At 41.4% G+C, this 14,260-nt stretch overlaps 1 protein-coding gene across 1 annotated transcript in view; it reads right to left on the bottom strand.

Annotated features, from left to right (window-relative positions):
* Nucleotides 1-305: 305 nt before the first annotated feature.
* LOC122941505 (deoxynucleoside triphosphate triphosphohydrolase SAMHD1-like) overlaps nucleotides 306-14,260 on the bottom strand; it is a 205,411-nt gene continuing 191,456 nt past the window's right edge. The window contains exons 14-15 of the mRNA XM_044298819.1: nucleotides 5,462-5,597; nucleotides 306-519 (exon numbers count right to left, since the gene is read on the bottom strand). Of these exons, the coding sequence (XP_044154754.1) occupies nucleotides 512-519; nucleotides 5,462-5,597 (144 nt within the window). The 3' untranslated portion in view covers nucleotides 306-511. The remainder of the gene's footprint in view (nucleotides 520-5,461; nucleotides 5,598-14,260) is intronic.

Genomic DNA, 14,260 nt, shown 5'->3' with positions numbered 1-14,260 from the left:
ATTTTTGCATCAAAGATTAATTTGTGTCATGTGACAGAGCGTAAGTGAAGAGCTTGCTATTACTCGCGCTCCGTGGTCACCCGCCGGCCCGCGGGAGTGTTTTTTCCTGCTGCAGCTAAGGGGGCGTGTCTCAGCTCTGCCTATCACAGCTCAGGAGGCAGGTGAAGGAGGAAACTGAACATATGTGGCCTTCTCAGTGAGCAGGTCAAATAAATAAGAAAAAGAACAAACAGCAGGTGGCGCTATACAGATCCATTTTATTGAATAACTCATTGGCTATGCTAAATTTTTAATTATATGTGATTAAATGCAAAAGTATTCAGAGCCAGGTGCTGGTTTTAAAACTATAGAATATATTTCGAGGGACAACCCCTTTAAACTATGTAGACTGTAGAGTATCTACTTGATACAAGTGCTGAATATGTGGAATTAAGTAAGTGAAGATAATAAGCTGCTGCAGTCGTCTTTAGGCAATCCGTGTGAAGTTCAGCAGTGTCAAATATGAATCTTCTCAGCGTTCTGAAACAGAAATGTGGAGACTTTATTTCTAGGAAAAGGGGTTGTGTCATAATCAAGGTAGCCCAGAAATGTTACTACTGTATATGCATAGCCTATTGCAGCCCTTCCAAAGATTTACTACATGTATGCTTTGTCTGGTATTATTATAGTTACAGTACTTATATCGAGCTTATATATTCCACAGCAGTGTGCAGACATTGCTGTCAGTTGACCCAAACTGATCAGATATTGATGATTAATCCAAAGTATAGTAAGTCCAATAGGTCGGCACTGCAGGTAAATAATTCATGGTGCTCGCGTTTTAGGATTGGCATCCCACAAGACAAGAACAAGAAAGGACCGGCACTCACTGTAAGTTGTCTGCAAAAGGTTCTTGTTTATTGTCACATAATCCTGTGACGTGTTTCGACACTCGCAGGTGTCTATCAAACAGCAATGTTTGATAAAGACACCTTCGAGTGTCAAAACGCGTCACAGGATTATGTGATAATAAAAAAGAACCTTTTGCAGACAATTTTGTGAGTGCGGGTCCTTTCCTGTTCTCAATCCAAAGTATAGGTCATCAATAGTTAAAGGAAACCTGTCACCCGTTTTATGATGTCCTGATTAAGGCCTCTTGCACACAAACGTTTTTTTTTTTTTTTCCTTTAAGTTCATTTATTTTTTTGTTCCATATACGGTCCGTATACGGACAATTTATTTCAATGGGTCTGCAAAAAAATAAAAATGTACTCCGTATGCTTTCCATTTTCTGTTTTTCCATTCCGTTCAAAGATCGAACATGTCCTATTATTGTCCGCATAACGGACAAGGATAGTACTGTTCTATCAGGGGCCAGCTGTTCTGTTCCGCAAAAAACGGAATGCACACAGACGTCATCCGTATTTTTTGCGGACTGCAAAATACTGAAAAAGCCATACGGTCGTGTGCAAGAGGCCTAAAGGCAACATAAAGTAGTGACAGTTCTCCTTAGCAAAATGCTGGGTTACTTTCTTTAGTTGTCCCAGCCTTTTTCCCAAAATCTTATACTGAATAGCTCCAGCGCATGCCAATGAGTCCTCATATCCATGAGCTCACGCCTTTCCCTGCCCACCTGCTGCTGATTCATATGGAATAAAACCTGTTAGAGGCAGGTGGGAGGAGAGAGCTGTGAGCTCATGAATATGGGGACTCATTGGCATGCGCTGGAGGATTTAAAGGTGAGGGCAGCATAAGGGCCCCTTTCACACGGGCGAGATTTCTGCGCGGGTGCAATGCGTGAAGTGAACGCATTGCACCCGCACTGAATCCGGACCCATTCATTTCTATGGGGCTGTGCACATGAGCGGTGATTTTCACGCATCACTTGTGCGTTGTGTGAAAATCGCAGCATGCTCTATATTGTGCGTTTTCCACGCAGGCCCCATAGAAGTGAATAGGGCTGCGTGAAAATCGCAAGCAAGTGCGGATGTGGTGCGATTTTCACGCACGGTTGCTAGGAGACGATCGGGATGGAGACCTGATCATTATTATTTTCCCTTATAAGGCTACTTTCACACTAGCGTTCGGGGCTCCGCTTGTGAGTTCCGGTTGAAGGCTCTCACAAGCGGCCCCGAAAGGATCCGTACGGCCCGAATGCATTCTGAGTGGATGCGGATCCGCTCAGAATGCATCAGTCTGGCACAGTTTGTCCTCCGCTCCGCTCAGCAGGCGGACACCCGAACGCTGTTCGGGTGTCCACCTGGCCGTGCGGAGGCAAACAGATCCGTCCAGACTTACGATGTAAGTCAACGGGGACGGATCCATTTCAAGTTGACACAATATGGCTCCATTTTCAAACAGATCCGTCCCCCATTGACTTTCAATGTAAAGTCAAAACGGATCCGTTTGCATTATCATGAACAAAAATAAATAAATAAATCTTCTGAACGGATCTAAGCGTTTGCATTATAGGTGCGGATCCGTCTGTGCAGATACCAGACGGATCCACACCTAAACGCAGGTGTGAAAGTAGCCTAACATGGTTATAAGGGAAAATAATCGAATTCTGAATCATAGTACAATAGCGCTGGAGGGGTTAAAAAAAATTTAAAAATAATTTAACTCCCCTTAATCCACTTGCTCGCGCAGCCGGCATCTTTTCTGTCTGTCTTCTGTGTTGTGTGCAGGAAAAGGACCTGTGGTGACATCACTCCGGTCATCACATGATCCATCACCATGGTAAAAGATCATGTGATGGACCATGTGATGACCGGAGTGACGTCACCACAGGTCCTTTTCCTGCACACAGCACAGAAGACAGAAGAGATGTCGGGCTGCGCGATCAAGTGGATTAAGAAATTATTTTTTATTTCCCGTCTGAAAGAGGCCTAAAACTGGTGACAGATTCCCTTGAAGTCCTGGAAGTTCTTTAAAAGTACAAAACCCTTATAAGTGAATCTTTACTTTTTTATTATTATGCTTTTCTAGATCCACATTTCTATGTTGACTATTTTTTTCATGTTGCTTTCATATATCTGATGCCCTAAAGGTAGATTTCAAAATCAGCATGCTAGAAGCCTGCAGCCTCCACTAGAGGGAGCATGGGGGCTTACTATATACTGGTATGTTAGGCCGGGTTCACCGCACAGTTTTGTTTTCCAATCTTCTGACCCTTCAGAAGAACAATAAACAGTAAAGAAAAAAAAAACTTTGTGCATCAGTTATGCTCATTTCACATCCATTTTACCCATTTCCTAGGAGATCCATTATTTTAGACAGGAAAAAAACATCCAGGATGAAGTACATTTTTTTTTTCATCTAAAATAACCGATCTCAGACAGAAATGGCTAAAATTGATGCAAAATGAGCATAATTGAGCATAACGGATGCACAAAATAAAGGATCTGTTTTTTATTGAACAAAATGGTGATGTGAACCTAGACTAAGGAGTGTGTGTTAAACTCATATACTCCGCTAGACAAAGTATTTTAAAAAAGGGTTAATAAAGTTTTTAAGAATATAAAAAATATTAACTAGTTCAGGACCAGAATCATTTCAGTCTTCATGACCAGACACAGCCTGGTGTTAGTTTAAGGGCTCGTTCACACGACCGTATGGCATTTTCAGTGTTTTGCTGGCCGTTTTTCCCGTATCCGTTCCGGTTTTATATTTTTCAGTAGGGTTTCAGGTTCCGTTTTTCCATATGGCATATACAGTAATAGAAAAAATTGGGCTGGGCATAACATTTTCAATAGATGGTTCAGAAGAAATGGAACGGATACGGAAGACAATAATAGGACATGTTCTATCTTTTGCCTACAGAGTACATTCCGTTTTTTTTTTTTTTTTCGTGGAACCATTAAAATGAATGGTTCCGTATATAGAACGCAAAAAACGTTCGTGTGAACGAGCCCTAACAGATTATTATTTTTTAAAGCAGGTTTCTTTGCATATTATTTTTATACACAAATTAAGCTTTTTATTTTGGCTTGGACCACATGTACACGTTGCATATTATATGTGGATTTGTATGTGAAAAATCTGCAGCATAATACAGTACTAGCTAAATTCATAAGATTTTAAAAATCCCATCTACACTTGAAAATCTCCACATTCAGATTGACCTGTGGTATGAATTTTGAAAGCACAGAATGTCAATTCATTTTGCAGATTTCACCCTTTGAGTAATACAGTATTACTCGAAAGTAGATATATTTATTTTTTTATTTATTTTTTATTTGAATAAACAAAATTTGGAAATATTACATGTCCAATATTGGGTAATCTGGACTTGGCTAGCAATAAAACATAAATTAGAGCAGGGAACATTTTTTGGGGGTATGGGTTATTTTTTGTGCATTCTTCTTAACTTTTTTATTATTATTTATGGCTCTTAATTAAGAGGTCAGCAAAGACCTTTTTTTTATTTATTTATTTTTTTACACTATACTTTTCCAGTATAATTGTGGCCACACAACTGCCCTAGTTGTCACTGTTAGGTCTGTGCAGGGTCTGACCAGTCACATGATCACCAAGAAAGTCATCTCCACTGCAACTGTTGTTTGCATAGTGCTCCAGCTTCCGTCCTCTCGTCAGTCCCCTGCTGTCCAAGATTGCCAGGGTCCCTGCAATTTGAGGCATACTACCAATAAAGTCTACACCTACCCCCCCCCCCCCCCCCCCGCCCCCAACACACAAACACATAAAAAAAGAAACGGGCCCTGCTCTCACACATTTCAGTAGATGGAAAGATTTTATAAAGTTTGCTAATCAGAAGATAGTGACACAAAGCAAAGTTTTAAATAAAAACAAACAGTAACATTTAGCTTTCACCATAATCGTACTGAATAAGGTTATGATGTCATTGTTACAGCATATACAATGCACTAAAACTAAACTAAAAAAACATTGGCAGAATTGTGTTTTTATCCCATCCCACCCCTCATAGAATTTATTTTTCTTTACAGTTTTACAATATATTATGGAACCCTAATTGGTGCTGTAAAAAAATACAACCCTTGAAAAACAAGCCCACATACAGCTATGTTGATTGAAATAAAAATAAGAACTTTATAGTGGGGAGGAAAATTAAAATGTCTCCACCAAAACTTGGTTGGTCCTAAAGGGGTTACAGTTATGCTTATTTTGAGCTGTGTATCAAGTAATGGCACTCCGACCAATATAAATATTAATAACCACAGTATTTTGAACAAATTGATTGCAAATAAGAACTGACAAAGCTGTTTTTACCTTCTCTCTTTTTTTATTTTTTTTTTAAAGGACTGGATCTTTAAGATTTTATTATAAATTTTTTTTTTCAATTTTGAAACCTCAGAACACCAATCTTAGTTTAATTATTCTTACAAAAAAAACAAAAACTAAATAAAACACAGATCCCAACTATTCTCTGTGAACATGTTGGGATCAGTGTTATTTACTGCTTCTTTGTGAATCAGAAGGTCTGGAGCATGCAATCACGTACCTGATATTTCGAACCCCTTTTCTTTGCACCACTCCTTAAAACAATTCTCAGCAGCGTCCAGATCCTTCTGATCAGTTTTTGTACAGTAGACACGAACATACTTCTCTTGAAATACTCCTGGGAGCATCAGTGAAACCTATAATCAAACAAATATATACATGTACTGATTTTCGAGGCAATGAATAGTGATTGTGTCAAATAAAAAAATATTAAAGGTTCTTAGAGTTGCCACTTCATGCATTTATAACTCTGTGTTCTCCAGACCACAATTCATGTTTTGTTATTGGGACATTAAGACACGGAACATCTGCATGGAGTTTGTATGTTCTCCCCAGTTTGTGTGGGTTTCCTCCCGCACTTCATAGACATACTGATAGGGAGCTTAGATTGTGAGCGCCATTGGGGACAGCAAACTGTGGTAATGTCTGTAAAGCGCTGTATATGGGGGTAAAATAAATAAATTAAGACACATTTACCAAGGTTGTTGCGACTGTTTTCTGGTGTATTCATGCTTGACACTTTTGCTTTTTTGCTTGTGGGTTGCAATACAGTTGAATTCTGTGAAGGGCACAGTAGATGATGGCTCCCTGCTCTGCTTTTCACCCTCTTAGGCTACTAGGCCTGATGCCAATTGTTGTGGAAATTTTATTAGGATGTGTATTTAATATATTGTGTATTGTCATCATTAGGGATGAGCGAACTCGAACTGTATAGTTCGGGTTCGTACCGAATTTTGGGGTGTCCGTGACACGGACCCGAACCCGGACATTTTCGTAAAAGTCCGGGTTCGGGTTCGGTGTTCGTCGCTTTCTTCGCGCTTTTGTGACGCTTTCTTGGCGCTTTTTGAAAGGCTGCAAAGCAGCCAATCAACAAGCGTCATACTACTTGCCCCAAGAGGCCATCACAGCCATGCCTACTATTGGCATGGCTGTGATTGGCCAGAGCACCATGTGACCCAGCCTCTATTTAAGCTGGAGTCACATAGCGCCGCCCGTCACTCTGCTCTGATTAGCGTAGGGAGAGGTTGCGGCTGCGACAGTAGGGCGAGATTAGGCAGATTAACTCCTCCAAAGGACTTGATTAACTGATCGATCTGCAGCTGTGGATCATTGAGCTGCTGATCCTCAATTGCTCACTGTTTTTAGGCTGCACAGACCGTTTGTCAGTCACATTTTTCTGGGGTGATCGGCGGCCATTTTGTGTCTTGTGGTGCGCCAGCACAAGCTGCGACCAAGTGCATTTAACCCTCAATGGTGTGGTTGTTTTTTGGCTAAAGCCTACATCAGGGTGAAGCTGTCACACCAAGTGCATTTAACCAGCAATAGTCTGTTCATTTTTTGGCCATATACAAAATCAGGGGCAAGCTGCGCCTGTCACCAAGTGCATTTAACCCTCAATGGTGTGGTTGTTTTTTGGCTAAAGCCTACATCAGGGTGAAGCTGTCACACCAAGTGCATTTAACCAGCAATAGTCTGTTCATTTTTTGGCCATATACTAAATCAGGGGCAAGCTGCGCCTGTCACCAAGTGCATTTAACCCTCAATGGTGTGGTTGTTTTTTGGCTAAAGCCTACATCAGGGTGAAGCTGTCACACCAAGTGCATTTAACCAGCAATAGTCTGTTCATTTTTTGGCCATATACTAAATCAGGGGCAAGCTGCGCCTGTCACCAAGTGCATTTAACCCTCAATGGTGTGGTTGTTTTTTGGCTAAAGCCTACATCAGGGTGAAGCTGTCACACCAAGTGCATTTAACCAGCAATAGTCTGTTTATTTTTTGGCCATATCCCAGTCTAATTCTGTCACTAAATCCATACCGGTCACCCAGCGCCTAAATACTAGGCCTCAAATTTATATCCAGCTAAATCTGTCCCTAGTGCTGTAGCTGGGCGAGTTATTTAGTGTCCGTTCAAGCACATTTCTTGTTCTGGGTTGAAATACAATTCCCAATTTAGCAATTTCATAATTTAGTGGTTTCTGCTATATCAGAGCTATTTGAAATCTATCCCTAAAAGGGTATATAATATTCAAGGTGCACATTGGGTCATTCAGAATAACTTCACACACACCCGCTACTGTGTATTTCCAAGTCTAATTCTGGCACTAAACCCATACCTGTCACCCAGCGCCTAAATACTAGGCCTCAAATTTATATCCCGCTAAATCTGTCCTTAGTGCTGTAGCTGGGCGAGTTATTTAGTGTCCGTTCAAGCACATTTCTTGTTCTGGGTTGAAATACAATTCCCAATTTAGCAATTTCATAATTTAGTGGTTTCTGCTATATCAGAGCTATTTGAAATCTATCCCTAAAAGGGTATATAATATTCAAGGTGCACATTGGGTCATTCAGAATAACTTCACACACACCCGCTACTGTGTATTTCCAAGTCTAATTCTGGCACTAAACCCATACCTGTCACCCAGCGCCTAAATACTAGGCCTCAAATTTATATCCCGCTAAATCTGTCCTTAGTGCTGTAGCTGGGCGAGTTATTTAGTGTCCGTTCAAGCACATTTCTTGTTCTGGGTTGAAATACAATTCCCAATTTAGCAATTTCATAATTTAGTGGTTTCTGCTATATCAGAGCTATTTGAAATCTATCCCTAAAAGGGTATATAATATTCAAGGTGCACATTGGGTCATTCAGAATAACTTCACACACACCCGCTACTGTGTATTTCCAAGTCTAATTCTGGCACTAAACCCATACCTGTCACCCAGCGCCTAAATACTAGGCCTCAAATTTATATCCCGCTAAATCTGTCCTTACGCTGTCCTGTAGCTGGGCGAAGTTATTTAGTGTCCGTTCAAGCACATTTCTTGTTCTGGGTTGAAATACAATTCCCAATTTAGCAATTTCATAATTTAGTGGTTTCTGCTATATCAGAGCTATTTGAAATCTATCCCTAAAAGGGTATATAATATTCAAGGTGCACATTGGGTCATTCAGAATAACTTCACACACACCCGCTACTGTGTATTTCCAAGTCTAATTCTGGCACTAAACCCATACCTGTCACCCAGCGCCTAAATACTAGGCCTCAAATTTATATCCCGCTAAATCTGTCCTTAGTGCTGTAGCTGGGCGAGTTATTTAGTGTCCGTTCAAGCACATTTCTTGTTCTGGGTTGAAATACAATTCCCAATTTAGCAATTTCATAATTTAGTGGTTTCTGCTATATCAGAGCTATTTGAAATCTATCCCTAAAAGGGTATATAATATTCAAGGTGCACATTGGGTCATTCAGAATAACTTCACACACACCCGCTACTGTGTATTTCCAAGTCTAATTCTGGCACTAAACCCATACCTGTCACCCAGCGCCTAAATACTAGGCCTCAAATTTATATCCCGCTAAATCTCTCGTTACCGCTGTCCTGTTGTGGCTGGGAAGTTATTTAGTGTCCGTCAAGCACATTTCTTGTTCTGGGTTGAAATACAATTCCCAATTTAGCAATTTCATAATTTAGTGGTTTCTGCTATATCAGAGCTATTTGAAATCTATCCCTAAAAGGGTATATAATATTCAAGGTGCACATTGGGTCATTCAGAATAACTTCACACACACCCGCTACTGTGTATTTCCAAGTCTAATTCTGGCACTAAACCCATACCTGTCACCCAGCGCCTAAATACTAGGCCTCAAATTTATATCCCGCTAAATCTGTCCTTAGTGCTGTAGCTGGGCGAGTTATTTAGTGTCCGTTCAAGCACATTTCTTGTTCTGGGTTGAAATACAATTCCCAATTTAGCAATTTCATAATTTAGTGGTTTCTGCTATATCAGAGCTATTTGAAATCTATCCCTAAAAGGGTATATAATATTCAAGGTGCACATTGGGTCATTCAGAATAACTTCACACACACCCGCTACTGTGTATTTCCAAGTCTAATTCTGGCACTAAACCCATACCTGTCACCCAGCGCCTAAATACTAGGCCTCAAATTTATATCCCGCTAAATCTGTCCTTAGTGCTGTAGCTGGGCGAGTTATTTAGTGTCCGTTCAAGCACATTTCTTGTTCTGGGTTGAAATACAATTCCCAATTTAGCAATTTCATAATTTAGTGGTTTCTGCTATATCAGAGCTATTTGAAATCTATCCCTAAAAGGGTATATAATATTCAAGGTGCACATTGGGTCATTCAGAATAACTTCACACACACCCGCTACTGTGTATTTCCAAGTCTAATTCTGGCACTAAACCCATACCTGTCACCCAGCGCCTAAATACTAGGCCTCAAATTTATATCCCGCTAAATCTGTCCTTAGTGCTGTAGCTGGGCGAGTTATTTAGTGTCCGTTCAAGCACATTTCTTGTTCTGGGTTGAAATACAATTCCCAATTTAGCAATTTCATAATTTAGTGGTTTCTGCTATATCAGAGCTATTTGAAATCTATCCCTAAAAGGGTATATAATATTCAAGGTGCACATTGGGTCATTCAGAATAACTTCACACACACCCGCTACTGTGTATTTCCAAGTCTAATTCTGGCACTAAACCCATACCTGTCACCCAGCGCCTAAATACTAGGCCTCAAATTTATATCCCGCTAAATCTCTCGTTACCGCTGTCCTGTTGTGGCTGGGAAGTTATTTAGTGTCCGTCAAGCACATTTCTTGTTCTGGGTTGAAATACAATTCCCAATTTAGCAATTTCATAATTTAGTGGTTTCTGCTATATCAGAGCTATTTGAAATCTATCCCTAAAAGGGTATATAATATTCAAGGTGCACATTGGGTCATTCAGAATAACTTCACACACACCCGCTACTGTGTATTTCCAAGTCTAATTCTGGCACTAAACCCATACCTGTCACCCAGCGCCTAAATACTAGGCCTCAAATTTATATCCCGCTAAATCTGTCCTTAGTGCTGTAGCTGGGCGAGTTATTTAGTGTCCGTTCAAGCACATTTCTTGTTCTGGGTTGAAATACAATTCCCAATTTAGCAATTTCATAATTTAGTGGTTTCTGCTATATCAGAGCTATTTGAAATCTATCCCTAAAAGGGTATATAATATTCAAGGTGCACATTGGGTCATTCAGAATAACTTCACACACACCCGCTACTGTGTATTTCCAAGTCTAATTCTGGCACTAAACCCATACCTGTCACCCAGCGCCTAAATACTAGGCCTCAAATTTATATCCCGCTAAATCTGTCCTTACGCTGTCCTGTAGCTGGGCGAGTTATTTAGTGTCCGTTCAAGCACATTTCTTGTTCTGGGTTGAAATACAATTCCCAATTTAGCAATTTCATAATTTAGTGGTTTCTGCTATATCAGAGCTATTTGAAATCTATCCCTAAAAGGGTATATAATATTCAAGGTGCACATTGGGTCATTCAGAATAACTTCACACACACCCGCTACTGTGTATTTCCAAGTCTAATTCTGGCACTAAACCCATACCTGTCACCCAGCGCCTAAATACTAGGCCTCAAATTTATATCCCGCTAAATCTGTCCTTAGTGCTGTAGCTGGGCGAGTTATTTAGTGTCCGTTCAAGCACATTTCTTGTTCTGGGTTGAAATACAATTCCCAATTTAGCAATTTCATAATTTAGTGGTTTCTGCTATATCAGAGCTATTTGAAATCTATCCCTAAAAGGGTATATAATATTCAAGGTGCACATTGGGTCATTCAGAATAACTTCACACACACCCGCTACTGTGTATTTCCAAGTCTAATTCTGGCACTAAACCCATACCTGTCACCCAGCGCCTAAATACTAGGCCTCAAATTTATATCCCGCTAAATCTCTCGTTACCGCTGTCCTGTTGTGGCTGGGAAGTTATTTAGTGTCCGTTCAAGCACATTTCTTGTTCTGGGTTGAAATACAATTCCCAATTTAGCAATTTCATAATTTAGTGGTTTCTGCTATATCAGAGCTATTTGAAATCTATCCCTAAAAGGGTATATAATATTCAAGGTGCACATTGGGTCATTCAGAATAACTTCACACACACCCGCTACTGTGTATTTCCAAGTCTAATTCTGGCACTAAACCCATACCTGTCACCCAGCGCCTAAATACTAGGCCTCAAATTTATATCCCGCTAAATCTGTCCTTAGTGCTGTAGCTGGGCGAGTTATTTAGTGTCCGTTCAAGCACATTTCTTGTTCTGGGTTGAAATACAATTCCCAATTTAGCAATTTCATAATTTAGTGGTTTCTGCTATATCAGAGCTATTTGAAATCTATCCCTAAAAGGGTATATAATATTCAAGGTGCACATTGGGTCATTCAGAATAACTTCACACACACCCGCTACTGTGTATTTCCAAGTCTAATTCTGGCACTAAACCCATACCTGTCACCCAGCGCCTAAATACTAGGCCTCAAATTTATATCCCGCTAAATCTGTCCTTAGTGCTGTAGCTGGGCGAGTTATTTAGTGTCCGTTCAAGCACATTTCTTGTTCTGGGTTGAAATACAATTCCCAATTTAGCAATTTCATAATTTAGTGGTTTCTGCTATATCAGAGCTATTTGAAATCTATCCCTAAAAGGGTATATAATATTCAAGGTGCACATTGGGTCATTCAGAATAACTTCACACACACCCGCTACTGTGTATTTCCAAGTCTAATTCTGGCACTAAACCCATACCTGTCACCCAGCGCCTAAATACTAGGCCTCAAATTTATATCCCGCTAAATCTGTCCTTAGTGCTGTAGCTGGGCGAGTTATTTAGTGTCCGTTCAAGCACATTTCTTGTTCTGGGTTGAAATACAATTCCCAATTTAGCAATTTCATAATTTAGTGGTTTCTGCTATATCAGAGCTATTTGAAATCTATCCCTAAAAGGGTATATAATATTCAAGGTGCACATTGGGTCATTCAGAATAACTTCACACACACCGCTACTGTGCATTTCCAAGTCTAATTCTGTCACTAAACCCATACCTGTCACCCAGCGCCTAAATACTAGGCCTCAAATTTATATCCCGCTAAATCTCTCGTTACCGCTGTCCTGTTGTGGCTGGGAAAGTTATTTAGTGTCCGTCAAAGCACATTTTTTGTTCTGGGTTGAAATACAATTCCCAATTTAGCAATTTCATAATTTAGTGGTTTCTGCTATATCAGAGCTATTTGAAATCTATCCCTAAAAGGGTATATAATATTCAAGGTGCACATAGGGTCATTCAGAATAACTTCACACACCCGCTACTGTGCATTTCCAAATCTAATTCTGTCACTAAACCCATACCTGTCACCCAGCGCCTAAATACTAGGCCTCAAATTTATATCCCGCTAAATCTCTCGTTACCGCTGTCCTGTTGTGGCTGGGAAAGTTATTTAGTGTCCGTCAAAGCACATTTTTTGTTCTGGGTTGAAATACAATTCCCAATTTAGCAATTTCATAATTTAGTCGTTTCTGCTATATCAGAGCTATTTGAAATCTATCCCTAAAAGGGTAGATCATATTGAAGGTGCACATAGGGTCATTCAGAATAACTTCACACACACGCTTCTGTGCATTTCCAAGTCTAATTCTGTCACTAAATCCATACCGGTCACCCAGCGCCTAAATACTAGGCCTCAAATTTATATCCCGCTGAATTTGAATACAATACATTGGGCCAAATAATATATTTGTTGTTGTGGTGAACCATAACAATGAGAAAAACATCTAGTAAGGGACGCGGACGTGGACATGGTCGTGGTGGTGTTAGTGGACCCTCTGGTGCTGGGAGAGGACGTGGCCGTTCTGCCACATCCACACGTCCTAGTGTACCAACTACCTCAGGTCCCAGTAGCCGCCAGAATTTACAGCGATATATGGTGGGGCCCAATGCCGTTCTAAGGATGGTAAGGCCTGAGCAGGTACAGGCATTAGTCAATTGGGTGGCCGACAGTGGATCCAGCACGTTCACATTATCTCCCACCCAGTCTTCTGCAGAAAGCGCACAGATGGCGCCTGAAAACCAACCCCATCAGTCTGTCACATCACCCCCATGCATACCAGGGAAACTGTCTCAGCCTCAAGTTATGCAGCAGTCTCTTATGCTGTTTGAAGACTCCGCTGGCAGGGTTTCCCAAGGGCATCCACCTAGCCCTTCCCCAGCGGTGAAAGACATAGAATGCACTGACGCACAACCACTTATGTTTCCTGATGATGAGGACATGGGAATACCACCTCAGCATGTCTCTGATGATGACGAAACACAGGTGCCAACTGCTGCGTCTTTCTGCAGTGTGCAGACTGAACAGGAGGTCAGGGATCAAGACTGGGTGGAAGACGATGCAGGGGACGATGAGGTCCTAGACCCCACATGGAATGAAGGTCGTGCCACTGACTTTCACAGTTCGGAGGAAGAGGCAGTGGTGAGACCGAGCCAACAGCGTAGCAAAAGAGGGAGCAGTGGGCAAAAGCAGAACACCCGCCGCCAAGAGACTCCGCCTGCTACTGACCGCCGCCATCTGGGACCGAGCACCCCAAAGGCAGCTTCAAGGAGTTCCCTGGCATGGCACTTCTTCAAACAATGTGCTGACGACAAGACCCGAGTGGTTTGCACGCTGTGCCATCAGAGCCTGAAGCGAGGCATTAACGTTCTGAACCTGAGCACAACCTGCATGACCAGGCACCTGCATGCAAAGCATGAACTGCAGTGGAGTAAACACCTTAAAACCAAGGAAGTCACTCAGGCTCCCCCTGCTACCTCTTCTGCTGCTGCCGCCTCGGCCTATTCTGCTGCTGCCGCCTCGGCCTCTTCCTCCGCCTCTGGAGGAACGTTGGCACCTGCCGCCCAGCAAACAGGGGATGTACCACCAACACCACCACCACCACCTCCGT

Source organism: Bufo gargarizans, chromosome 6 (assembly GCF_014858855.1).
Source record: "Bufo gargarizans isolate SCDJY-AF-19 chromosome 6, ASM1485885v1, whole genome shotgun sequence".
Lineage (NCBI taxonomy): Eukaryota > Metazoa > Chordata > Amphibia > Anura > Bufonidae > Bufo > Bufo gargarizans.
This window is presented reverse-complemented; position numbering and strand designations above follow the sequence as displayed.